Source organism: Mytilus californianus, unplaced genomic scaffold, assembly GCF_021869535.1.
Source record: "Mytilus californianus isolate M0D057914Y unplaced genomic scaffold, xbMytCali1.0.p SCAF_3, whole genome shotgun sequence".
In the NCBI taxonomy this organism is placed as follows: domain Eukaryota; kingdom Metazoa; phylum Mollusca; class Bivalvia; order Mytilida; family Mytilidae; genus Mytilus; species Mytilus californianus.
In genome coordinates this window covers 7259765-7286572 of record NW_026262679.1, presented here as the reverse complement: position 1 = coordinate 7286572, position 26808 = coordinate 7259765, and the positions used below count along the sequence as shown (strand labels likewise).

General features: G+C 32.7%; 1 protein-coding gene across 3 annotated transcripts in view; it reads left to right on the top strand.

Moving 5' to 3' along the window:
* Positions 1–9282: 9282 nt before the first annotated feature.
* LOC127733902 (N-alpha-acetyltransferase 35, NatC auxiliary subunit-like) overlaps positions 9283–26808 on the top strand; it is a 60981-nt gene continuing 43455 nt past the window's right edge. The window contains exons 1-6 of one of the 3 annotated variants that reach the window (XM_052243349.1): positions 9283–9355; positions 14631–14753; positions 16398–16512; positions 18690–18764; positions 21429–21596; positions 25274–25384. In XM_052243349.1, coding sequence (XP_052099309.1) covers positions 9288–9355; positions 14631–14753; positions 16398–16512; positions 18690–18764; positions 21429–21596; positions 25274–25384 — 660 coding nt within the window. In that variant the 5' untranslated portion in view covers positions 9283–9287. Of the gene's footprint in view, positions 9356–10023; positions 10211–13306; positions 13492–14630; positions 14754–16397; positions 16513–18689; positions 18765–21428; positions 21597–25273; positions 25385–26808 lie in introns of those variants that run through there. The other 2 variants (XM_052243351.1, XM_052243350.1) reach the window with 2 other exon arrangements.

Below are 26808 nucleotides of genomic sequence, written 5' to 3'. Positions count from 1 at the left end.
ATGTGGACAAGGGGGGTTCAGATTTTTTTATAAATTCAAAGTGGGGGGATCAATATTTTTTGCACTTGGAAATAAGTAGTTCACATACTTCAAGAGACAAAATGTCAAGAAGAACATTACAACAGTCAAATCGAAATATATTAACACCATTCATATACAATTACCGGTAAGTAAGACATCACAAGACTTTGGTGATGTAGGAAGCTGCCATTTTGTGTCATTTTGTCCTATATAAAATCGTAGGTGCTTCATAATCCGAATAATTCAGATGTTATATTTCACTCACGTCGATCACTAAATTAACAAGCATTATTGCCAATGTATCTTTTTGTTTTCATTACAAGAGCCCTTCAGTGGGTCCATTTATACCTCTCACTCCCTCAAAATTTGTACTTTTTAGGCTAATAAATCAAAAATTTGAGGTTACTATCACACATTTATGAATGAAATGTGACAATAAATGAGTGATTGAATTGTTCAAGCTGAAAGCATGAACTAACCATATAAAAGTTTAGCGACTCAATGGAGGTTTCAATAAGGCCATACGTAAAACTTAAGTTTAAGCAGCGTTCAAGAGAGGGACATATAAATAATGTGTTGTTACTGTTTCAAAAAGTTTACTTTTTAATGTATATTTTTTACAGAGTTACTCAGAATCAAGTTTTCTTTAATAGCCCAATATAGGAAATTAGTAAAAAAAGTCAGAAAAAGCTACTCAAAGCACTGGCTTGCTCTACCTACTAATATTCATGGAAGAGGCCTCATGGAGGAGCCCTATTTCAAGGCAATTTTCCCTCAAATAAGTTTTGGGACTCAATCCACTGAGAATATTTCATTTTCAATATTTCCTTGAAATAACATAAGTGATTTGCATGTTAAAATTTTGGCATGTTTAATAGAGGGGGGATCACATTTTTTAAATGTTATTACATGGGGATCAAATAAAAATAGTGAAATATTATGGGGGGGGTCAAGAAATTTTGTATGCATGATTTCAAAATGACATCTGATATAATTTATCAGTAATACTGCTCAATAATTTAATTTTGGATGTAACGCGTCTTCCGATTGGCTGACGTTGTTTTGTTAAGCAGCTGATAGACATAATTTTGTCATTTGACCTTGACGTCATCAACGTTTTTTCATGATTTACTCCGGTTTAAAATGGAATTAAGAATTAAATTATAAGAAATGACTGTAATATTTTTTCTGTCTATTCGAAATAACAAAAAAATGTGGTGCTCACTTTAAAATAACCCGCTACGCGGGTTATTCAGTGTGCACCACATTTTTGATGTTATATCTTCATAGACAGAAAAAATATTACAGTCATTCCTTAAATATCAAATTATATCCGGAGATATCAAAGAGTATAATCAATGAAAGCAAAGTAAATAAAAGTGAGAAAAAGTATGTAATAATTGAAAGTAAAGGTGTGACAGCAGATCCAAAAGTGTGTAATCGATGAAAGTAAAGGTATGACAGGAGATCCAAAAGTGTGTAATCACTGAAAGTAAAAGTGTGAAAGGAGATCCAAAAGTGTGTAATCACTGAAAGTAAAGGTATGACAGGAGATCCAAAAGTGTGTAATCATTGAAAGTAAAGGTGTGACAGGAGATCCAAAAGTGTGTAATCGATGAAAGTAAAGGTATGACAGGAGATCCAAACGTGTGTAATCGATGAAAGTAAAGGTGTGACAGGAGATAAAAAATTCCGTAATCGATGAAAGTAAAGGTATGACAGGAAATCAAAAAGTGTGTAATCAATGATAGTAAAGGTGTGACAGGAGATCAAAAAGTGTGTAATCGATGAAATTAAAGGTATGACAGGAGATCCAAAAGTGTGTAATCATTGAAAGTAAAGGTATGACAGGAGATCCAAAAGTCTGTAATCATTGAAAGTAAAGGTATGACAGGAGATAAAAAAAAAGTGTGTAATCATTGAAAGTAAAGGTGTGACAGGAGATAAAAAAGTGTGTAATCGATGAAAGTAAAGGTGTGACAGGAGATAAAAAATTCCGTAATCGATGAAAGTAAAGGTATGACAGGAATCAAAAGTGTGTAATCGATGATAGTAAAGGTGTGACAGGAGATAAAAAAAAGTGTGTAATCGATGAAAGTAAAGGTGCGACAGGAGATCAAAAAGTGTGTAATCATTGAAAGTAAATGTGTGACATGAAATCAAAAAGTGTGTAATCATTGAAAGTAAAGGTATGACAGGAGAACCAAAATTGTGTAATCATTAAAAGTAAAGGTATGACAGGAGAACCAAAAGTGTGTAATCATTGAAAGTAAAGGTGTGACAGGAGATAACAAAAAGTGTGTAATCATTGAAAGTAAAGGTGTGACAGGAGATAAAAAAGTGTGTAATCATTGAAAGTAACGGTGTGACATGAGATCAAAAGGTGTGTAATCAATGAAAGTAAAGGTGTGACAGGAGATAAAAAATTCCGTAATCGATGAAAGTAAAGGTATGACAGGAAATCAAAAGTGTGTAATCGATGAAAGTAAAGTTGTGACAGGAGATCAATAAGTGTGTAATCGATGAAAGTAAAGGTGTGACAGGAGATCAAAAAGTGTGTAATCATTGAAAGTAAAGGTGTGACAGGAAATCAAAAAGTGTATAATCGATGAAAGTAAAGGTGTGACAGGAGATAAAAAATTCCGTAATCGATGAAAGTAAAGTTGTGACAGGAGATAAAAAAGTGTGTAATCATTGAAAGTAAAGGTATGAAAAGAGATAAAAAAAAAATGGGTAATCATTGAAAGTAAAGGTGTGACAGGAGATAATAAAAGTGTGTAATCATTGAAGTAAAGTAATGACAGGAGAACCAAAAGTGTGTAATCATTGAAAGTAAAGGTGTGACAGGAGATAAAAAAAAGTGTGTAATCATTGAAAGTATAGGTGTGACATGAGATCAAAAAGTGTGTAATCATTGAAAGTAAAGGTGTGACAGGAGATAAAAAAATTCCGTAATCGATGAAAGTAAAGGTATGACAGGAAATCAAAAAGTGTGTAATCGATGATTGTAAAGGTATGACAGGAAATCCAAAAGTGTGTAATCGATGATAGTAAAGGTGTGACAAGAGATCCAAAAGTGTGAATCGATTATAGTGAAGGTATGACAGGAGATCCGAAAGTGTGTAATCGATGGAAGAAAAGGTATGACAGGAAATCCAAAAGTGTGTAATCGATGAAAGTAAAGGTATGACAGGAGATCTAAAAGTGTGTAATCACTGAAAGTAAAGGTGTGACAGGAGATCCAAAAGTGTGTAATCGATGATGATAAAGGTGTGACAAGAGATCCAAAAGTGTGTACTCGATTATAGTGAAGGTATGACAGGATATCCGAAAGTGTGTAATCGATGAAAGAAAAGGTATGACAGGAAATTCAAAAGTGTGTAATCGATGAAAGTAAAGGTATGACAGGAGATCTAAAAGTGTGTAATCACTGAAAGTAAAGGTGTGACAGGAGATCCAAAAGTGCGTAATCGATGAAAGTAAAGATATGACAGGAGATCCAAAAGTGTGTAATCGATGAAAGTAAAGGTGTGACAGGAGATAAAAAAGTGTATAATCGATGAAAGTTAAGGTATGATAGGAGATCCAAAAGTGTGTAATCATTGAAAGTAAAGGCGTGACAGGAGATAAAAAATTTCGTAATCGATGAAAGTAAAGGTATGACAGGAAATCAAAAGTGTGTAATCGATGAAAGTAAAGTTGTGACAGGAGATCAATAAGTGTGTAATCGATGAAAGTAAAGGTGTGACAGGAGATCAAAAAGTGTGTAATCATTGAAAGTAAAGGTGTGACAGGAAATCAAAAAGTGTATAATCGATGAAAGTAAAGGTGTGACAGGAGATAAAAAATTCCGTAATCGATGAAAGTAAAGGTGTGACAGGAGATAAAAAAGTGTGTAATCATTGAAAGTAAAGGTGTGACAGGAAATCAAAAAGTGTGTAATCATTGAAAGTAAAGGTATGAAAAGAGATAAAAAAAAATGGGTAATCATTGAAAGTAAAGGTGTGACAGGAGATAATAAAAGTGTGTAATCATTGAAGTAAAGTAATGACAGGAGAACCAAAAGTGTGTAATCATTGAAAGTAAAGGTGTGACAGGAGATAAAAAAAGTGTGTAATCATTGAAAGTAAAGGTTTGACATGAGATCAAAAAGTGTGTAATCGATGAAAGTAAAGGTATGACAGGAAATCAAAAAGTGTGTAATCGATGATTGTAAAGGTATGACAGGAAATCCAAAAGTGTGAACTCGATTATAGTGAAGGTATGACAGGAGATCCGAAAGTGTGTAATCGATGAAAGTAAAGGTATGACAGGAGATCTAAAAGTGTGTAATCACTGAAAGTAAAGGTGTGACAGGAGATCCAAAAGTGTGTAATCGATGATGATAAAGGTGTGACAAGAGATCCAAAAGTGTGTACTCGATTATAGTGAAGGTATGACAGGATATCCGAAAGTGTGTAATCGATGAAAGAAAAGGTATGACAGGAAATCCAAAAGTGTGTAATCGATGAAAGTAAAGGTATGACAGGAGATCTAAAAGTGTGTAATCACTGAAAGTAAAGGTGTGACAGGAGATCCAAAAGTGTGTAATCGATGAAAGTAAAGATATGACAGGAGATCCAAAAGTGTGTAATCGATGAAAGTAAAGGTGTGACAGGAGATAAAAAAGTGTATAATCGATGAAAGTTAAGGTATGATATGAGATCCAAAAGTGTGTAATCATTGAAAGTAAAGGCGTGACAGGAGATCAAAAAGTGTGTAATATAATACCAACCCGACGGAAAACTCAACATTATATATAACTACGGAATACCAACCCGAGACAACTCAACATTATATATAACTATATAATTACTTATACCAACCTGAGACAATTTAACATTATATATAACTACGGTAATATCTACTTTCCAGAAACATGTTCATTTGTGTACCCTACTTTGGTCAATTTATCTGAAAACTGTGATTGGACAAAAAATACAGCATCTACTGAACTTATTTGAAAATATGTGTCACTTCAGCAGTGATACATAATTACAAACATTCACTCGTGTGTGACTCAGTATTTCTTGTTTTATCATAAATATTTGAATTGGTTTTTCGTTTTTGTTTTTGTTTTTTTTTTATATATTTGCACTGGTAGAAGATTTGGTTAATATATCATCAATTTGTAAATAGTTTGTAGATTATTAGAACCATCTGTAATCATGTATTGTACAAGTTGAGCACTACTAATTGATGCGTGTAAAAAGTAATTTAACAAGTTCCGTACCATAGGGCCAATATTTTGGCCTTCTGGTTGACTCAAAAATGCCACGGGAATAATATTTTGGCCCGTGGGAAACAAAAAATTAAGATGACTTTGAGGTACACTCACATTGTTTGTGTTGTATAATATATGCCAAAATAAGTTTTGGTGACAACAACGACATTCAATTTAAATATTGTAACGGTTTTATTTCGATTGACGTCAGTAGCGTGACGTTGACGTTTGTCAGTGTTACATCACATTGACAGTCACGACAGGTTCTCGTTTCAAAGCAAACGTTACGTGCATTATCACTCGATATTCGCATCAAAGGTTGACATAATTCTTACATACATGTATCTTTAGAAAATTATATAATAAGCATTGTAAAGATAAATCTTATAATATTTGTTTACTTACCTGTTGTTTGTTTACAAGTGCAGACACATCCTATAACCCATACGACAGGTACAATAGGGTATGTGTACCCGATTGCTGTTGAAAACAATTGTTTTGGCAATCGTGTTAGGCAGATGTAATAAAATTAATTTTACAATAATTGTGTAAAGCAGATCTGAGTTATCTACTGCATGTATCGTAGCGACAGCTGTAATAGGATGTGGTTGAGTGAATAATAGGTTTTGGAACTGTTTGTACCTGCTCTGAACACGGGCACTTGTCTCAGATTTTTTTTTACCTACATACATATGAAGATATATAAAAAAAAATCTTTAAAAGCAAATGCCGATGGCCCTGAATATAGTTTTTACCACAGACTCATATTTTAAATGATATGGAGACCCTCTGAGCACAGAAAATATTTATTCCGTAGTTTCAGGTGGATTACAAAGTTGATCCTGAATTAAGTTGGGCGGGACATCGGTGGCCGAGTGGTTTATTTTATCAAGAGAGTGAGAAAAAAAAAGTAGTCGAACTACTGTAACACTAGCCATTCAACACTGAGGTTGTGGGTTCGAATCCCGCACGTGCCAGGTTCGCTCGACTCCAATCTTAATTGACTAGGATTGTCAGTTTTCCTACCGAAGGTCGCTGGTTCTCTCCGGGCACTCCGGCTTCGTCCACCAATAAAAACTGACCGCCACGAAATAGCATGATAGTGTTGAAAGTGGCGTTAAACACCAATCAATCAATAAATTAAGTTGTAAAACAGTGTGAAATACATGGGCAACACAAAATTTTCTGTACGAAGATATATCATCTCATTAGATTTTCGTTGACAAATATCGTTCCTAGTGTGGAAACTGTATTACTTGCAAAGTTTTCATAAATCTTCTGATATATTCCTTCATGTTGTATGTATAAGAAAGCACAAGGGAAGTGAAATACTTCTTTTAAAAAAAATTGAGTCATGAATTTAACAAGATAAAGTAGTGAGCCTGTTGAAGTTTTCTATAATTTTGAGAAAAAATTGTCCCAAAAGTAGTAAAGTACATTTTTAAAAGAGAAGGTATTAAATTAAATCATTTGCACGCATTGATTTTTTCGTGAATGTGTTGTAATAAGGATCATCAAATTAATAAATTAACAAAGGCTGAATGGACGAAAGAACCAAGATGTTCCGAACATTCGTCTTTTGTTGGGGACATTGTTTGTTTTTTTTTTCTCGGGAATCACATGTTTTCAAGAGAGGGACGAAAGATACCAGGGACAGTCAAACTCACAGATCGAATACAAACTGACAACGCCATGGCCAAAAATAAAAAGACGAACAGACAAATAATAGTACATATGACACAACATAGAAAACTAAAGACTAAGCAACACGAACCCCAACAAAAACTAGGGGTAATCTCAGGTGCTCATGAAGGGTAAGCAGATCCTGCTCCACATGTGGCACCCGTCGTGTTGCAGGTTGAAGTTTAATTTTATTTGAAGTTTCCTAATTTTCAATGGAAACAAACTCTTTTTCCTTTTCTTTCTAAACAATTATTTTTTTCTATTCATACTGCATTAGTATTCGAAACATTTCTAATATTTTTCAGAAAGTATTTTTGAATTAGAAAACCAAAAACGATTACTCAACGGAATGATTAAGGCTAGTGTTGACTGCTTACAACAAAGTAATGTGTAAGAGGAAAGCGATCTAGACTTCGTAGTGCTGTTAATGTCTTAGAGGCAACTCTATTTTCATTCTAGATGTGTTTGTGTATTTAAAATTTTTTTTTTTTAAACTTTTGTTTTACTTTTATTTGGATAATAGTTTCTTTTTTCCTTGCTTTTTCGTAAAAACGTGCCAAAAACTAAAACATGAAATTTTAGATGAACTTCGGAACCGAAGATGTTTTAGTATGGCGATTTACTTCTAAAATTAAAGTAAAATTATAACAAAAATACCGAACTCCAAGGAAAATTCAAAACGGAAAGTCCCTTAATTATCAAATGGCAAAATCAAAAGCTCACACATAATGATTATTTTTCAGTTTCTGAACTTTTAGATCCACAAAATATTATTGAATGTAATGATTTATACAAATTTATTATAGATGCATTAGAATTAATAAGAAACTATTTTTAAAATTATGTGTACAATTGTTTTATTATATACTACATGTTAACTTTGAAATGCTGTTTTGTATATTATCATATGATTTGTAATGGAGAACACTAATGTACTAATAGTTATCTTAAAGGGGCATTCATGTTCACCGATTTGACTCAAATTCTCATATTTGATTTATAACAACAATTTACAATGCATGGGCTCGATAATATGTATCAGCATTTCGTGTGTATTTTAGTTTAGACGTCATCTAATTAACCCTCGAGGTGATCTCCGAAGACTGCCGACGGTCATATAACCCGAAGCAAACATAAATATAGATATAAATAGATAGCGAACTCGTGCAATTGTATTTTTCTAGGTCGGTTTGATATTCATATTATAGGTAACAAATATATGTTAATCATCGTGTTTACCTGTATAAGAATGAGTTTTTGGGGAGCGAATCAGTGAATCAAATGGTTTATCCTTGTTTCACTTTCAATTTTGACATTATTTTCCTTTTAAGAGGGGGAGGGGGCAATAGGGGTTCCGTTAACATGTTAGCACCACCTCTATTTTGGCAAAAACAGTTAACAACAAATATAAAATGTTGATAACAGTTAACACCAACTTTAACTGAATAACAGATAACAGTAGTTTAAAAGCTTCAATAACACTTAACAACCATATTGAAAAATCGAACAATGTTAAGGTATTTGATTATTCTATCCGAATTTGAGGAATTTTCAAAACAAAACGGCGGGTGTCTTGCAAAAAGCAGGTGCAACTCGCATGTGTGAATTATTTATTATGTTACTCCTTTGAGGGAGCACCGTAAAGAAACTCGGAGATTAACAGCAAATATAATGTGATTAGTGTGAACCTTGAAAATTCTTGTAAATAACAGTTAACAGAGATAAATTATGTCAAAAACAGTGAACACTTTAAGTGTCAAGTAACAGATAACAGGAATCCCATTTTCATATAAAACATGCAGTTAACAACATTGCCAATTTTAACAGAACAGATAACAGAAAATGGGTTGAAAACAGTTCAGTAACAGTTTGTATATATTTCAAATAACAGTTAACAACACCTTGAAATAGCCCAAACTTGACAGGTTAACAGAAAAAGGTATTGCCCGTAATTGCCCCCTCTTAAAAAAGACTTTTAATAACTGAACACGCCTTATTCATGCGTAGCCCAACTCTAGCTAATGGGTTAAATTGAAGGTCACAAAAATACGGATTCAATGAGGTCGAATTATTCACTTGCAAGTGATTAATTCATCAGCGATGTTTCTTTGCTTATTTTGACAAAATTGAACCAAACTGGCTGCTTATTATTTCACTATTTCACTTTCATTAAAGATTGACCCAAAAACATCATTTTTTTTATTTTTTTTCATATCTCGTAGCTATAATGCACCTTTAATAAAGAATCGGAATCGGAATCATAGAAAAAATACGGATTCCCTGTATCTGTCCGATTTGAGTCTACATTTACATAATCAACATGTCGACTACCGACGAGCAAAACAATTTTGATTCACCTAATTTAAATGAAGATAATTCTTGCAATGAGTAAGCAATACACGCAAATAATGTTAAAGACTAACGCTTCATCACTGCACATTATTCATATTTCTTATTTACATAACAGAGCTCAAATACTTTCAGAAAAATGAAAATAAAAAGGATAACAGGAAAGGACAAATTAGGACCACATCATCCAATAACACCGACTTCTCCAAAAACAATTAGAGACAAACACACAGGTCTAGCTAGTCTGACTTGGTACACACGGCCTAGATAGTCAAATTTGGTACAAACGCGGTCTAGATAGATGGTCTTCTTGGTACACACGTTGGATAGATAATCCGACATGAATCCGGGTCCGTTCGCTCTGATTCGCATTTGTCCTAATATCTGTTCGCCCTAGGTCCGTTGGCCCTTATACCTGTTTGCACTAGGTCCATTCGCTCAAATTTTTATTTTATTTTGTTTTATTTTGTTGTCTTGTATAATGCTTATACATGTTATATGAAAAGAGTATGTTAAAGTTTCGCTGAATATTTATGTTGTAATATAAATATTTTCCTTTTATCTGCACTGTAGAGTACTAGGAATACAAGTTATTTAATATAAAACAACTGAAGACCATGTTATCTGCATGTATTTATCTTTATTGATAAATTTTAACAATTTCAAAACAAACCTTAACAGTTATAACAAGATCCAATAGACGTCACATATTTACACTTGTATGCAAATTTGTCCACCATTACTTAAAATCACACAAGTTCCCATAAAATTTGACATCACAATTTAAAAAATTTGACGTCATAATTAAAAAGTGATTGTTGCTTGACGTCAGAAGGTTATTCGGAGACAGATCTAAGGTCATTAGGAGACAAAATTCAGCTAAATACCAAAAGTGTAAGTCAAACTTCCCATCACACACCAGTTATGTCCTTAATTATTTACAATATTATTTTAAAGAGCACATGCATATATAGGAAATGTGTCAAAACGAACTTGAGATCAAAGAACCCAAGCTGTGTGCAAAACAAAAATGCCTTGTATGTCTTACAATTCGTACATCGTTGTTTTTACTCATTCCAAGCTGACTAGTTTATTTTTTTAAAGTTTTACTTTCATTAAATCCTTGATTAATCCAACAAAGACAAATAGTACAAAAATTATTGAGCCCAAAGACATCATAATTATACCTAATCAGCATTCTAAATTACAATCAATTGCCATTAAAATTAGTTCTAAATAAAACAAATGTAAGAACGAAGCCCATTAATGTGCCAAAACTAGCCATTAGTTTTTAAATATTTCCATGTTTTTCATAATTTCTAGAATATGTATCTTCTCTTATATTGATCATATAAATATCTGAATATGTTTATTAAACCTTAGTTTAGTTAACAGTATTTATTAATGAAAAATTATAACAATGATTCGAAGTACATTGTAGTACAATTGAATTTTACATAAAATTCAGATATGGGATTCGTAAACAAGTTTGGAAAAACTTTTATAATCCGTCTCCCGGAAATACAAATAATACAAATAATTACTAGGTATTAAACCTAAATACCACTATATTATTTTTTTTTTAAAGTAGGGCGAACGAACCCAGTGCGAACGGATTCTATGGGCGAACGGACTCAGGGCGAACATGTAATCAGGGTGAACAGACCCAATACCATCATGGTACAGAAAACACAGTCTAGAAAGTCTGAATCCAGATCCGTGTGACAAAAAATAACATTCGCTCCCATTTACGTTCGCCCCCTTTCACGTTCGCACCCTGGCTCTGTTTGCGCCCTTTTTATTGGTTTTGTGTTGAATACATTTTTAATTGTCATGATTGTGCTTAAGTTGGTGTATTGCTTTAGTTTAAACTTTAAATAAGTTTTTTTTTTTTTAAATTTCTCATAATAAAGTGTCATTCTTAAAAGTAAACAGGTTTCCTTTTGTGCTTCATTCATCATTTTGACGCAATGAATCATGAATAAAAGCTTAAGATTGTCATGAAGATTAAGGCAAAGTTCATTCATCTAAGACTTGTATTAAAAAGAAAGACAGAAGATATCAAATCTTCATTGAGTTTACTTAACAAACACTGAACAATAATACCAAATTTGGCTTTGAAAATAGACAATAACAGTGCATTGACTTGACATATCAACGATATAAGGATGAGGCTTAGAAACGGGAAATGCGAGGCTCTGCCGAGCTTTTTCCCCGTTTCGGGCCGAATCCTTATATCGTTGATATACGACAATCTAAAAAAAAAACATTTTCAATTGTTGTTTAATGTGTTAATGTTATTATTTGATTTAAATATTGGGAAACTTCCCCCTTTTATAAAAAGGCCTCATATCATGCAGGCGAAGAAATATACAACACAATGAAATGTACATTACCTGTTGAAACCCGCAATCGATGTTGAACGAATTTGTTTGAGAATGAACTAAAACATCAACAATAAGCATAAAACATAATGATTTATAGTTTGCAAACCAAAAATATAAACAAGTGAAATATGTGGTATGAGTGCCAATGAGACAACTCTCCATCCAAGTCACAATTTGTAAAAGTAAACCATTATAGGTCAAAGTACGGCCTTCAACACAGAGCCTACATGCTAAATAGCTAATGTTGAGCAAATATAAGCATAAGCAAACAAAATAATAAGCAACAAAAATAAGCATTGATAGCAAAACATATAAAACCCACCTCAATGCTTACCTCACACTTAGATGTCAAAACAATATTATCCCTTCATAGGACGGAATCAAACATTACCCCTCAACACATCGTAGCTGTCAAAACAATATTATCCCTTCATAGGATGGAATCAAACATTACCCCTCAACATGGTAGATGTCAAAACAATATTATCCCGTCATAGGATGGAATCAAACATTACTCCTCAACACATCGTAGATGTCAAAACAATATTATCCCTTCATAGGATGGAATCAAACATTACACCTCAACACATGGTAGATGTCAAAACAATATTATCTCTTCATAGGATGGAATCAAACATTACCCCTCAACACATGGTAGATGTCAAAACAATATTATCCCTTCATAGGATGGAATCAAACATTACCCCTCAACACACTGTAGATGTCAAAACAATATTATCCCTTCATAGGATGGAATCAAACATTACACCTCCACACATGGTAGATGTCAAAACAATATTATCCCTTCATAGGATGGAATCAAACATTACCCCTCGACACATGGTAGATGTCAAATCAATATTATCCCTTCATAGGATGGAATCAAACATTACCCCTCAACACATGGTAGATGTCAAAACAATATTATCCCTTCATAGGATGGAATCAAACATTACCTCTCGACACATGGAAGATGTCAAAACAATATTATCTCTTCATAGGATGGAATCAAACATTACCCCTCAACACATGGTAGATGTCAAAACTATATTATCTCTTTATAGGATGGAATCAAACATTACCCCTCAACACATGGTAGATATCAAAACGATATTATCTCTTCATAGGATGGAATCAAACATTACCCTTCAACACATGGTAGATGTCAAAACAATATTATCCCGTCATAGGATGGAATCAAACATTACCCCTCAACACATGGTAGATGTCAAAACAATATTATCTCTTCATAGAATGGAATCATTCATTACCCCTCAACACATGGTAGATGTCAAAACAATATTATCTCTTCATAGGATGGAATCAAACATTACCCCTCAACACATGGTAGATGTAAAAACAATATTATATCTTCATAGAATGGAATCATTCATTACCCCTCAACACATGGTAGATGTCAAAACAATATTATCTCTTCATAGGATGGAATCAAACATTACCCCTCAACACATGGTAGATGTCAAAACAATATTATCTCTTCATAGGATGGAATCAAACATTACCCCTCAACACATGGTAGATGTAAAAACAATATTATCCCGTCATAGGATGGAATCAAACATTACCCCTCAACACATGGTAGATGTCAAAACAATATTATCTCTTCATAGGATGGAATCAAACATTACCCCTCAACACATGGTAGATGTCAAAACAATATTATCTCTTCATAGGATGGAATCAAACATTACCCCTCAACACATGGTAGATGTCAAAACAATATTATCTCTTCATAGGATGGAATCATTCATTACCCCTCAACACATGGTAACGCCTGAAATAAGGATTATAACTATATTGTGCCCCAAAAAATGCACCATTACACAAATACACAGATTGTACATGAAATCCTACCTTTAATTAATTTTTACTAGTTTAATGATCAAAACTATTTAGATAGTTTATATTAATATTTAATGGTTTTAGATATTAGCTCATATGTTTTAATACTTTTATAGTTTTTAACCATTTTATCAATTTAGCTGTATTATCCGTCAGTCAATCAATCACTCATCTCAAATACACTAGAATTATGAAAAAAATGATAATTAAATATATGTTTATAGTAATCATAACTACCTCAATGAAGAATATGGTGACAAAGTAAAACAGTAGCTGAGTATAAAGCCTCAGATGGACATCAGAATATAAATTATTGTGTATAACTCAAAATGTCTGTCTTCATGCTGAATACAATCAAGGAAATACTTTTAAAAAACAAAGAGATTTCCCTCCACAGACGTACAAGTGATTTAAATGACCAATGAAAATAGACAAAGTGACCTCAACTAGACATCAGTACAATGAAAAGATATTTAAAGGGTTCACATACCAGGTCATCGCATTGCTTATAAAGATAAACAAAACAGCATGCTTTATTCTTTTATTATTGAAATAAGATTCTGTTCTTAAAATAAGTAAAAAGATAAAATAAATATGTTCCAATGAATATTTTATTATCAAAACAGCTATTTCAAAGAGATCAAAATACAAATCTGAAATATACATACAAACCATTGAAATTTCACCCTTCCACGCAAACACATGGTCTAGATAGTCTAACTTGGTACTGACAAACTCACAGTCTGAATAGTTTGACTAGGTACAAGCAAAACTGGCATGGTTTAACCAAAATCTTTTCCAAATACCTCATCTTGAAACAACAACTTCTCTGCCTGCTTTAAAAATATTGATGATATTGATGCTGACAACATGACAGAATCGTGAAAACTTATCTTTACTGACCCCCCATTAGATATGCAGGAGACCAGAATGTAAATTTAAAACTTTGTATTTTCTGATAAAACCCTGTGATAACACTTTACAAAATACAAACAGACCTATTACATGTCACACATATCACACATATCACACTTTTCATTTGGACATAACTTTTATCCTTTCAGAAATAAACAAGAAATGACAATACAGACAGATAATAAACCAGTTTACCATTGGAGAGATGTCACATCAGAATTTATTGAAGCAGCTGCAGAACTAGAATTAGGAGAATTGTTACATGATGCCTCGTAAGTAACATTTCCCCATTATGGAGAACTAGAACTAGGAGAATTGTTACATGATGCCTCGTAAGTAACATTTCCCCATTATGGAGAACTAGAACTAGGAGAATTGTTACATGATGCCTCGTAAGTAACATTTCCCCATTATGCAGAACTAATCTTCCCAATATACAATTTTTTGTCTCGTAGGCGACGAAAGTCGCAGTATTCAAGATATAGGGATTAATATGCAGTGGCGGCGATGTAAACTATTTGTGTAAAGCTTTATATATCAGAAGGTAGAAGACCTTGGTGCTTCATACCTTGTTTGCAGATACCTTATGTTACGAAGTTTCAGTCTGTCATATGTGAATTGTCCTTGACATCATTTTTGTCGAGCCTGCTACTTTTGTCGCAAAAACAAGACATAGCGATCCTATATTCAGTCGTCGTCGTAGTCGGCGGTGGCAGCGTCCACAAATATTCACTCTGTGGTTAAAGTTTTTCAAATTTTAATCACTTTCTTAAACTATCCAGCATTTCAACCAAAATTTGACAGAAGCTTGTTTATGATCATAAGATAGTATTCAAAAGTAAATTTTGTTAAAAAAAGAAAATCCTGTTTATCCGTATTTTACTTATAAATGGACTTAGTAGTTTTTCTGCCAGTTAACATTACATTCACTCTGTGGTTAAAGCTTTCAAAATTTTAATAACTTTCTTAAACTATCCTGGATTTTTTATCCTTTTCTATGTTTGTGTTTTGTAGACTGTTGTTTGTGTTTTGTAGACTGTTGTATGTGTTTTGTAGACTGTTGTTTGTATTTTGTAGACTGTTGTATGTGTTTTGTAGACTGTTGTATGTGTTTTGTAGACTGTTGTTTGTGTTTTGATCCTTTTCTTTATTTTACTTAATATTTTTTATTGTCCGTGTGGTATCTTCCTTTCTTGCTTTTCTTGTAAATTTGGAATTAGCTTGCAACTTGTTCTCAAAAACTGCTGGCCCTGTCAGTACTGACCACCACAAATTTGGGTAGGTCCGCCAATTTTGAATGTAGTGGTGGTCATGATGTCCAGCTAAAAGTGTGTGGTGGTTTTATTCTTGTTTAGGCTGTCTAACTGGTATTAAGTATTTTGATTACATTGTATATCAAATTATATTTCCTAATGACCACCATGAAAAAAGATTTCAAAGACTCTGAGCTTGTAAAATAAAATTTGAGTTTTGTCTTAATAGATTGTCCTCTGTTGTATCTGCAAAACATAAAAATCATATTATTTTCATAGTAGAATGAACATCTTGACAAATCCCCTAAAATTGGAATGCCACAGACAGGTGTGTTAGAGAATAACTAAGATGATGTACAGTCAACCAACTCATTTTGTGAGCAATTTATTTTCACATTATTGGCAAGTATAAAAATAATTAGCTTGAATATAAATTGTTGCAAATTTGCCAAACTTGAATCTTTTATATTCTTTCATCAATAAAGTTAAAAAAATCACAAAGATTAATCAAGGGCTAAATATGAAAAATAAGTTGGGTTGAAAGTATTGAAGTCTATCTTTACATTGCACAAACATAAAATTCAAAGCACAATACTAACAGTACAGTTGCATACATGCCTTGTATTTGAGTGACAATATAAAGTACTTTTGTACCATTTAAAGGTTTGGACTTTTTGAGGCAATGTCTGCCATAGAAATGATGGACCCCAAGATGGACGCTGGGATGATGTGTAATCAAATTCAAAGAAAAGTTCTCAACTTTGAACAAGCTGTCAGTGTAAGTATATTCTGTAATAACCAACTGTCAGAGTATGTGTATTCTGTAAGAACAAGCTGTCAGTGTAAGTATATTCTGTAAGAACATGCTGTCAGTGTAAGTATATTCTGTAATAATCAACTGTCAGAGTATGTGTATTCTGTAAGAAAAAGCTGTCAGTGTAAGTATATCTGTAAGAACAAGCTGTCAGTGTAAGTATATTCTGTAATAACCAACTGTCAGAGTATGTGTATTCTGTAAGTAAATTCTGTAATAACCAACTGTCAGAGTATGTGTATTCTGTAAGAACAAGCTGTCAGTGTAAGTATATTCTGTAATAACAAACTGTCACAGTATGTGTATTCTGTAAGAACAAGCTGTCAGTGGAAGTATATTCTGTAAGAACATGCTGTCAGTGTAAGTATATTCTGTAATAATCAACTGTCAGAGTATGTGTATTCTGTAAGAACAAGCTGTCAGTGTAAGTATATTCTGTAAGAACAAGCTGTCAGTGTAAGTATATTCTGTAATAACCAACTGTCAGAGTATGTTTATTCTGTAAGAACAAGCTGACAGTGTAAGTATATTCTGTAATAACCAACTGTCAGAGTATGTTTATTCTGTAAGAACAAGCTGTCAGTGTAAGTATATTCTGTAATAACCAACTGTCAGAGTATGTATATTCTGTAAGAACAAGCTGTCAGTGTAAGTATATTCTGTAAGAAAAAGCTGTCAGTGTAAGTATATTCTGTAAGAACAAGCTGTCAGTGTAAGTATATTCTGTAAGAACAAGCTGTCAGTGTAAGTATATTCTGTAATAACCAACTGTCAGAGTATGTGTATTCTGTAAGAACAAGCTGTCAGTGAAAGTATATTCTGTAATAACCAACTGTCAGAGTATGTGTTAGTGTATTCTGTAAGAACAAGCTGTCAGTGTAATATATTCTGTAATAACCAACTGTCAGAGTATGTGTATTCTGTAAGAACAAGCTGTCAGTGTAAGTATATTCTGTAAGAACAAGCTGTCAGTGTAAGTATATTCTGTAATAACCAACTGTCAGAGTATGTTTATTCTGTAAGAACAAGCTGACAGTGTAAGTATATTCTGTAATAACCAACTGTCAGAGTATGTTTATTCTGTAAGAACAAGCTGTCAGTGTAAGTATATTCTGTAATAACCAACTGTCAGAGTATGTATATTCTGTAAGAACAAGCTGTCAGTGTAAGTATATTCTGTAAGAAAAAGCTGTCAGTGTAAGTATATTCTGTAAGAACAAGCTGTCAGTGTAAGTATATTCTGTAAGAACAAGCTGTCAGTGTAAGTATATTCTGTAATAACCAACTGTCAGAGTATGTGTATTCTGTAAGAACAAGCTGTCAGTGAAAGTATATTCTGTAATAACCAACTGTCAGAGTATGTGTTAGTGTATTCTGTAAGAACAAGCTGTCAGTGTAATATATTCTGTAATAACCAACTGTCAGAGTATGTGTATTCTGTAAGAACAAGCTGTCAGTGTAAGTATATTCTGTAAGAACAAGCTGTCAGTGTAAGTATAATCTGTAAGAACAAGCTGTCAGTGTAAGTATATTCTGTAAGAACAAGCTGTCAGTGAAGGTATATTTTGTAATAACAAGCTGTAAGAGTAATTATATTCTGTAAGAACAAGCTGTCAGAATAAGTATTTTAAGCAAGACTGTCAGTAATTGTATATAGAGGTTACAAGCTGTCAATGTAATTATATATATTAAGCAAGACTGTTGAAAGATTGTTTTATTGGTTAATTGCTGGTTGCTTAACATAAATCAACAAATATTTTGCATATTTAAGACAGGAACAAGTTATGGAGTTAGATGGAAGTTGTTACAAAGATTAAACATGCAGAAAAAATGACATTTTTCAATACAGGGTTTCTAAGGCTTAATGTCTAGTCATTTACAGACTAACTAGATAATATCTGCTGGAATGTACATAAATGATACAAGCGGGATTTGTTTTTTGTAAGCCTACATGTACATATTAGGTTTCTTATTGTGATGCTGTTGGATACTGGTATATCAATGTTTCCATATAATACTGTGACAAAAAGGGGGAAATCAGCTGCCTGGAAAATACCAACTTTTAGTCAGATACATTTTCTAGTTTCCATCAGCATCAATTAAACACAGTCTATATTTACTTATGTATTTGATTTTTTCAGGCTGACACCTGTAAGATAAAGGAGTTATCAATTCCACAACTGATAGGAATAATTGATGCTTCAATGGCATGTTTGGTAAGTTAGAAGGATATTTACATGTAAAGTGGTGAGAAATGTGGATATTTACATGTACATGTATTAAAAATGGTGAGAAATGATGAGGATATTTTACATGTAAAGTGGTGAAAACTGTGGATGTTTACATGTTAAGTGGTAACTTATAAGATATTTACATGTAAAGGGATAAACAATGGATATATTTACATGTGAAATGGTGAGTAACAATGGATATATTTACATGTAAAATGGTGAGTAACAATGGATATATTTACATGTAAAATGATGAGTAACAATGGATATATTTACATGTAAAATGGTGAGTAACAATGGATATATTTACATGTAAAATGGTGAGTAACAATGGATATATTTACATGTAAAATGGTGAGTAACAATGGATATATTTACATGTAAAATGATGAGTAACAATGGATATATTTACATGTAAAATGGTGAGTAACAATGGATATATTTACATGTAAAATGGTGAGTAACAATGGATATATTTACATGTAAAATGGTGAGTAACAATGAATATATTTACATGTAAAGTGGTAAATAATGGATATATTTACATGTAAAATGGTGAGTAACAATGAATATATTTACATGTAAAGTGGTAAATAATGGATATATATATACACATTAAGTGGTGAATAAAGAGGATATAACAGATAATATGTACAGATGAGATAATAAAGTTGTGTAAACAGTATGGTTACATACAAAGTTGAAACATCACACATCAAGCTTAAACAAAATATTTATTGGACTTGAAGTTAAAGTGATGTTGATTTACTATTATCGTCCATAGTAAAACAAAAATAATGAGGGAAATTAATAAAGGAAAGAAAGGGGAACTTTTTGACATTATTGTATAATTGCATATGAAGAAGTCTGAATAGTTTTAAGTAAAACTGAGATTTGTTTCAGAAAAATATGTGAATTTATAATAATGTTCTCAGAATAATTACTTTATCTAAAGTTTGCATATGAAGACGTCTGAATAGTTCTAAGTAAACTGAAATTTGTAACAGAAAAATACGTGCATTTATAAAAAATGTTTACAGAATAATTATACTACATGTATCTAAAGTTTAACTTTTGAAAAGTTTGATGGGTATATATTTTATACATGTGAACCTCCCAAAGGGATTACAATAATCCCAATTTTCAGGGGTTTCCTCCCGTCCTCTCCTTGAAGAGAAATGAAAATTTTCAGACACCCTTTTTTTACTACGCTGTTTTCAAATCTTTATTATTGAAGATGTAAAAACGGAGTGTATTGAACGTATCCAGTTTAACTGACATTAAGCAACATGTGTAGATTTTGACTTGGCCTGCAGATAATTAACAAGTGATAATAGTTTGATTGAACAATCAACAGGTGATCGAATATTAATTACTCGATATGGCTTCTGTTTATGGCACACACCAAGGGTGATTAAAGGTAAATACTGGCATTGATAGAAAAGTGCAATGCTGTTGTCAAAACATTGATTGGAAGGTTTTGATGCTGAAAAAACATTTGATAAACTTTCAACTCAGCAAAGAAATACTATTTCACACTCCAATGTGGACATTAAAGGACCTTCAGCATGGTCAAACTGACAGCAGAAAAACATTGACTCAAAGACACATTTACAGCCTCCTCGGAGTATAACAACTATACCAACTGTTACAAGGATCAGGATTACTTTAGGACAGAGTCAAGTGTTTAAAGTCAACTTGTACTTCTTATATGACCCAGTGAACCAAGACCAGTGCTTTAGTTATTAAATAACATTTGTCAATGTAACAATATTAAGCTTTGCTTAACACTGTGCTTTAATTTTCACTTTTTACTCAAAAGAAGAGGTTAAAAATCATAGTACTTTTTTTATGTGCAGTTTACATTCAAAAACAAAACCAGAAAGAGAATCTTCTCAATATTTCTTTCAACTGATTTAAATTAAAATGAACAGGCTACAAGGGTACTGTAAACACATTGATACAATACATTCAGATGAAAAATTGAAGAAAAAACACTCTAAAAGACAATTTCTACATCATACAGTTACATTTACGACAAAATTACTGCTCACAAGGAAGCTATTAAACCAAGAGTTCCAAATGGTGAAGTTGAAATCATCCCTTCGTAAATTTTACGGACGCCATCACGAGTTGGTTGACCGTTATGGAATAACCGTTTCACAGATGATATCAGATATGTTCCTTATGTTGTAACTACAATACCCTTACCTTTTCACGAATGTGACCGACCGAATTAGACTATTTACCGGATTTGTAATAACATAAGCAACACGACAGGTGCCACATGTGGAGCAGGATCTGCTTACCCTTCTGTAGCACCTGAGATCACCCCCAGTTTTTGGTGGGGTTCGTGTTGATCAGTCTTTAGTTTTCTATGTTGTGTCATCTGCACTATTATTTGTCTGTTTGTCTTTTTATTTTTGGCCATGGCGTTGTCAGTTTGTTTTTGATCTGTGAGTTTGACTGTCCCTCTGGTATCTTTCGTCCCTCTTTTAATGCTGTTAAAAAACCTCTTGATCTGAGGTCTAAACTCCTTACCAAAATTTCCCAATTTCCTGATCTGAGTTTCACAGTCCATCACATGTATGATATTTTTTAAAGTGTTTGTATGAATTTTAAAAGTTGTTTAATTTTATAATTTTTCAGGTAACCTGGTTAGAAGGTCATTCCTTAGCTCAAACTGTGTTTACCAATCTTTATTTACATGACCCTTACATCATTGAAGACAGATGTTTAAAAGCATTTAGTATAGGCATGCTGAAAATTATTGACCATATCAGAGATCGTGTCAACAGAGCTAGTGTGTTTGAAGAGGTAATATTGATACACTGTATTTTTTGTGGTAATGTTATTTTCCCTGTATTTAATAGTCACTTTAGAATTGCAAAAATTCAAATCCACAAAAAATTATACAAAATGAAACATTTCTTGCTTTTCTAATGTGTAAAATCTATATATTTATTTATCTTGAAAACTGTGATAGATAGATGGAAACTTTAAATAGCGCAAATAATCTGCAAGACAAGATCTAGAAATGTGCTATAATGGCCGAAATCTTCAGTCGACTCGTTATTATGCCCCCGCCGTAGTGGAGGGGTCATAAAGTTTTACCCTTGTCCGTCCGTACGTCCCAAAGTTGGTTTCCGTTCTCTAACTTAAGTTTGCTTCAACCAAATTTTATTAAACTTATACACAATGCTCAAGTTTGAATTTTGGTGGCGTCAGTTTAACCATTCTAGAGTTATGCCCCTTTGCAAATGGAAAAATTGCTGAATTTTTAGTTTCCGTTCTCTAACTTTAGTTTGCCTTAACCAATTGTTTTGAAACTTATACACAATGTTTACTACCACAATATACAGATCAAGTTTGAATTTTAATGGTGTCACTTTTACTGTTATAGAGTTATGTCCCTTTACAAATGGAAAAGATCGCTGAATTTTATCGTTTCCGTTCTCTAACTTAAGTTAGCCTCAACCAAATGTTATGAAACTTATACACAATGCTTATAACCACAAAATACAGATCAAGTTTGAATTTTGGTGGTGTCACTTTTACTTTTTTAGTTATGTCCCTTTATAACTTTATATGATATGCAAGCAGGCCCATCATCTGTGTCCCATGGACACATTCCCCATTTATTTGAGTTATTGCCCTTAAAAGATAATTTTAAACATTTTTATGCATTTTTTACCTGTTATCTTGAAACTATAATAGATAAATAGAAACTTTAAAAATGAAAAATTATCAGCAGGATAAGATCTACAAACATGTTAACATGACTGGAATTGTCATTTAGCCCTTAATAGAGTTATTCCCCTTTTATGATGATTTTTACTAAAAATTGGCCATTGTTGACGATGCAGTTGAGCAACACAGGCTCTTTAGAGCCTTTAGTTCAAATTTCTAACGCTTCATATTAATTAACAAACTTAAAATGGTACATGAAATCATATTTTAACTTATCTATCATGTCTATTGTTGGTCAATATACACTTTTTTTCAATATTGATGAGATTTCTGATTTACAGTCCAAGTAAGTAAACTATGCTAATGCAATTAATTTGATTAAGCAAATATAAAGTACACGAGCAGATTAAATAAGACATTTAACCATTTCCATTATTAACATCGAGGTTTGTTGTGTTTTTATATGACCGCAAAAAAATTTTGTGGTCGTATATTGGTATGACGTTGGCGTCGTCGTCGTCCGAAGACACATTGGTTTTCGCACTCTAACTTTAGTTTAAGTGAATGGATCTCTATGAAATTTTACCATAAGGTTCAATACCACAAAAGGAAGGTTGGGATTGATTTTGGGGGTTATGGTACCAGCAGTTAAGGAATTAGGGGCCAAAAAGGGGCCAATAATAAGCATTTTTGTAACTTCCAGACATAACTAGTGTGTTATTGTATGGATCGCTCTGACATTGTACCACAAGGTTCTATATCACAAAGGGAATGCTGGGATTGATTTTTGGAGTAATTGCCTCAAAAATTTTAGGAATTAGGGGCAAAAAAAGGGGCAAAAAACAAGCATTTTTCTAGTTTCATGACAATAACTTGTGTGTAAGTGTATGGATCTTTCTGAAATTGTACTACAAGGTTCCATATCACAAAGGGAAAGCTGGAATTGAGTTTGGGGGTAATTGCCCAAAACTTTTAGGAATAAGGGGCCAAAAAGGGGCCAAAAATAAGCATTTTTATAGTTTCCAGACAATAACTTGTGTTCAAGTGTATGGATCTCTCTGAAATTGTACTGCAAGGTACCATATTACAAAGGGAAGACTGGGATTGATTTTGTGGGTAATTGCCTCAAAATTTTAGGAATTAGGGGCCAAAAAGGGGCAAAAAACAAGCATTTTTCTAGTTTCAGGACAATAACTTGTGTGTAAGTGTATGGATCTTTATGAAATTGTACTACCAGGTTTCATATCACAAAGGAAAAGCTGGGATTGAGTTTGGGGGTAATTGCCCGAAACGTTTAGGAATTTGGGGCCAAAAAGGGGCCTAAAACAAGCATTTTTCTAGTTTCCAGACAATAACTTGTGTTCAAGTGTATAGATATCTCTGAAATTGTACTGCAAGGTACCATACCACAAAGGGAAGGTTGGGATTGAGTTTTGGGGGTGATTAATCATAAGGGGGTTCAAAAAATTTGGGGGAGGGATTTTTTTTCCCTTTTTTTTCCTTTTTTTTTTCTTTAAAATTTTCCATTTAAAATTGGTTATTTTTTATTTATATATAAAAGCAAATAATAATGATATGGTTTGAATAGGTAAATTAAAATTTTTTAAGTTCTTAGACCACATTCATTCTGTGTCAGAAACCTATGCTGTGTCAAATATTTAATCACAATCCAAAGTCAGTGCTGTATCAAGCTTGAATGTTGTGTCCATACTTACCCCAACTGTTCAGGGTGTGACCTCTGCGGTCGTATAAAGCTGCGCCCAGCGGAGCATTTTATTTATCAATAGAAAAAAATAGTGATGGTAATTGAAAATCCTACTCAGAAAGCTGTGGAAATTTTCTGATTCACACCATTACACAACATGGACATAATTTAAACATATTGAGGGACTTAAAAACTATATCAAAGAAAACTTAATTTTAGAAAAGCATATTTCCTCAAAAAATATGAGTGCGAAAGATTATAACATGTACTGGAACCCCTGGGATAAAGTCATAAATTAATTTAATAGTGAATTATTATGTATCACTATATTATTTGATGAAAATGTTATACTTTGTCCATATATATATTGTATTCTGTTATATTATATCGTATTATTATTACTAATTTTGTTTACTCTTATTTGCTTGATTATGCTTATTTTTCTTGCTTGTTTTATTATGTGCCACTATAGATAATATATGTAAATGCCTGTCAATCCATGATGAATAAAAAAAATAAATTATAAAAAAAAAATAATTTAAACTTTAACATTTCATCTAAGTTACAAATTAAAATAAAAAAATTATCTTATGCATTTGAATACATCCAAAGTTTTAAATTTATGATGAAAATAACATTAACGGTACCAATTTTTATGCGCCAGATATGCATTTTGACAATTTTAAATGTCTCTTCAGTGATGCTCGAGACCGAAATACTGAAAAATCCAAAACCTAAGAAAAAAAGTTGGAAGAGCTGATCAAAACAGAAAGGACCTAAAATATAGCAAAATCCAGGAACACAGGATCATTGATGTATGATAAATAAACATATATATTATGTTAAAATATAGAGACTTGGATTTACTGCCAAAAAGAGGACTATCCATAAAGGCCATGAAGACCAAAGGACAAAATTGTATAAGACAATTACAGGTCATCCAGCAGCCTTCTACAATGAGCATAACATATAGAAAGCTATAATACGCAGAGGAATGAAAACATTAACAAAAACAACATGATGGTAAAACTGATTCCAAATGCATGTTTCAATTCCTTCAATATTTTTGTATAAAATTTCCCTTTGTTACCAATTTAAGGAAGATTTTCAGACCATGACTTATGGGTTTAAAATGGCAGCTGATATTACTGACGTGAGAGCTACAGGGATGATGAAAGAAGTCGAGGATGACATCAATAGAATACTCAAGGTAAGGGATGACATCAATAGAATACTCGAGGAAAGGATGACATCAATAGAATACTTGAGGTAAGGGATGACATCAATAGAATACTCAAGGTAAGGGATGACATCAATAGAATACTCAAGTTAGGGATGACATCAATAGAATACTCAAGGTAGGGATGACATCATTAGAATACTCAAGGTAGGGATGACATCAATAGAATACTCAAGGTAGGGTTGACATCAATAGAATACTCGAGGTAGGGATGACATCGATAGAATATTCAAGGTAAGGGATGACATCAATAGAATACTCCAGGTAGAGATGACATCAATAGAATACTCAAGGTAAAAGTTAAGGATGACATCAATAGAATACTTGAGGTAAGGGATGACATCAATAGAATACTCAAGGTAGGGATGACATCAATAGAATACTCAAGGTAGGGATGACATCAATAGAATACTCAAGGTAGGGATGACATCAATGGAATACCCCAGGTAGGGATGACATCAATAGAATACTCAAGGTAGGGATGACATCAATGAAATACTCAAGGTAGGGATGACATCAATAGAATACTCAAGGTAGGGATGACATCAATAGAATACTCAAGGTAGGGTTGACATCAATAGAATACTCGAGGTAAGAGTTAAGGATGACATCCATAGAATACTCAAGGTAAGAGTTAAGAATGACATCCATAGAATACTCCAGGTAAGAGTTAAGGATGACATCAATAGAATACTCAAGGTAAGAGTTAAGGATGACATCAATAGAATACTCAAGGTAAGAGTTAAGGTTGACATCAATAGAATACTCAAGGTAGTCTTATTTAAATGGCCTTTTGTCACATGAATTAAAATATAGAATAGAGAAAGTAAAACGGAAAAAACAAAGAAACCCTCATCTTTTAACTTCAATCAAGTTGAAGGTAAAAACTATATTTGATTAGCCAACAATTTTATGCATCTTTCAATGCTGAGTAACTTTGATTGTATAGTACTCCTTTCAAATTATTAAATTTCATGTTTCTCCCAAAACTGTCTTAGATTCAGGAGTGTAAACAAAGTATGAATCACCTTCTATTGATATTATCTTTAACTTTTGTAATCTGGAGGTAAATGAAATGTAAATGATCTAAGGTATGTACACATTTGAAGTTTATGTGAACTTTCATTTTTGAGCTATGCATGTATGGCGATGTGAGTTTGAAATCTTTGAAACCAAATAATATATTTGCAATATTTTATTTAGAAACATACTTTCCCTTCACAATTTTGAATTTTTATCTTAACACCCCAATTAAATAATGTGTATGCCTGTGTTTGCTGAAATTGTTTCAATTCTTGTTTTCATTTGTTCACAGAAGACTAGTTATGTTCACCTTCTGTTTGCATAATTTCAAGCTACGTTTCATTACAAACAAATCAGAATTGCTGATACAT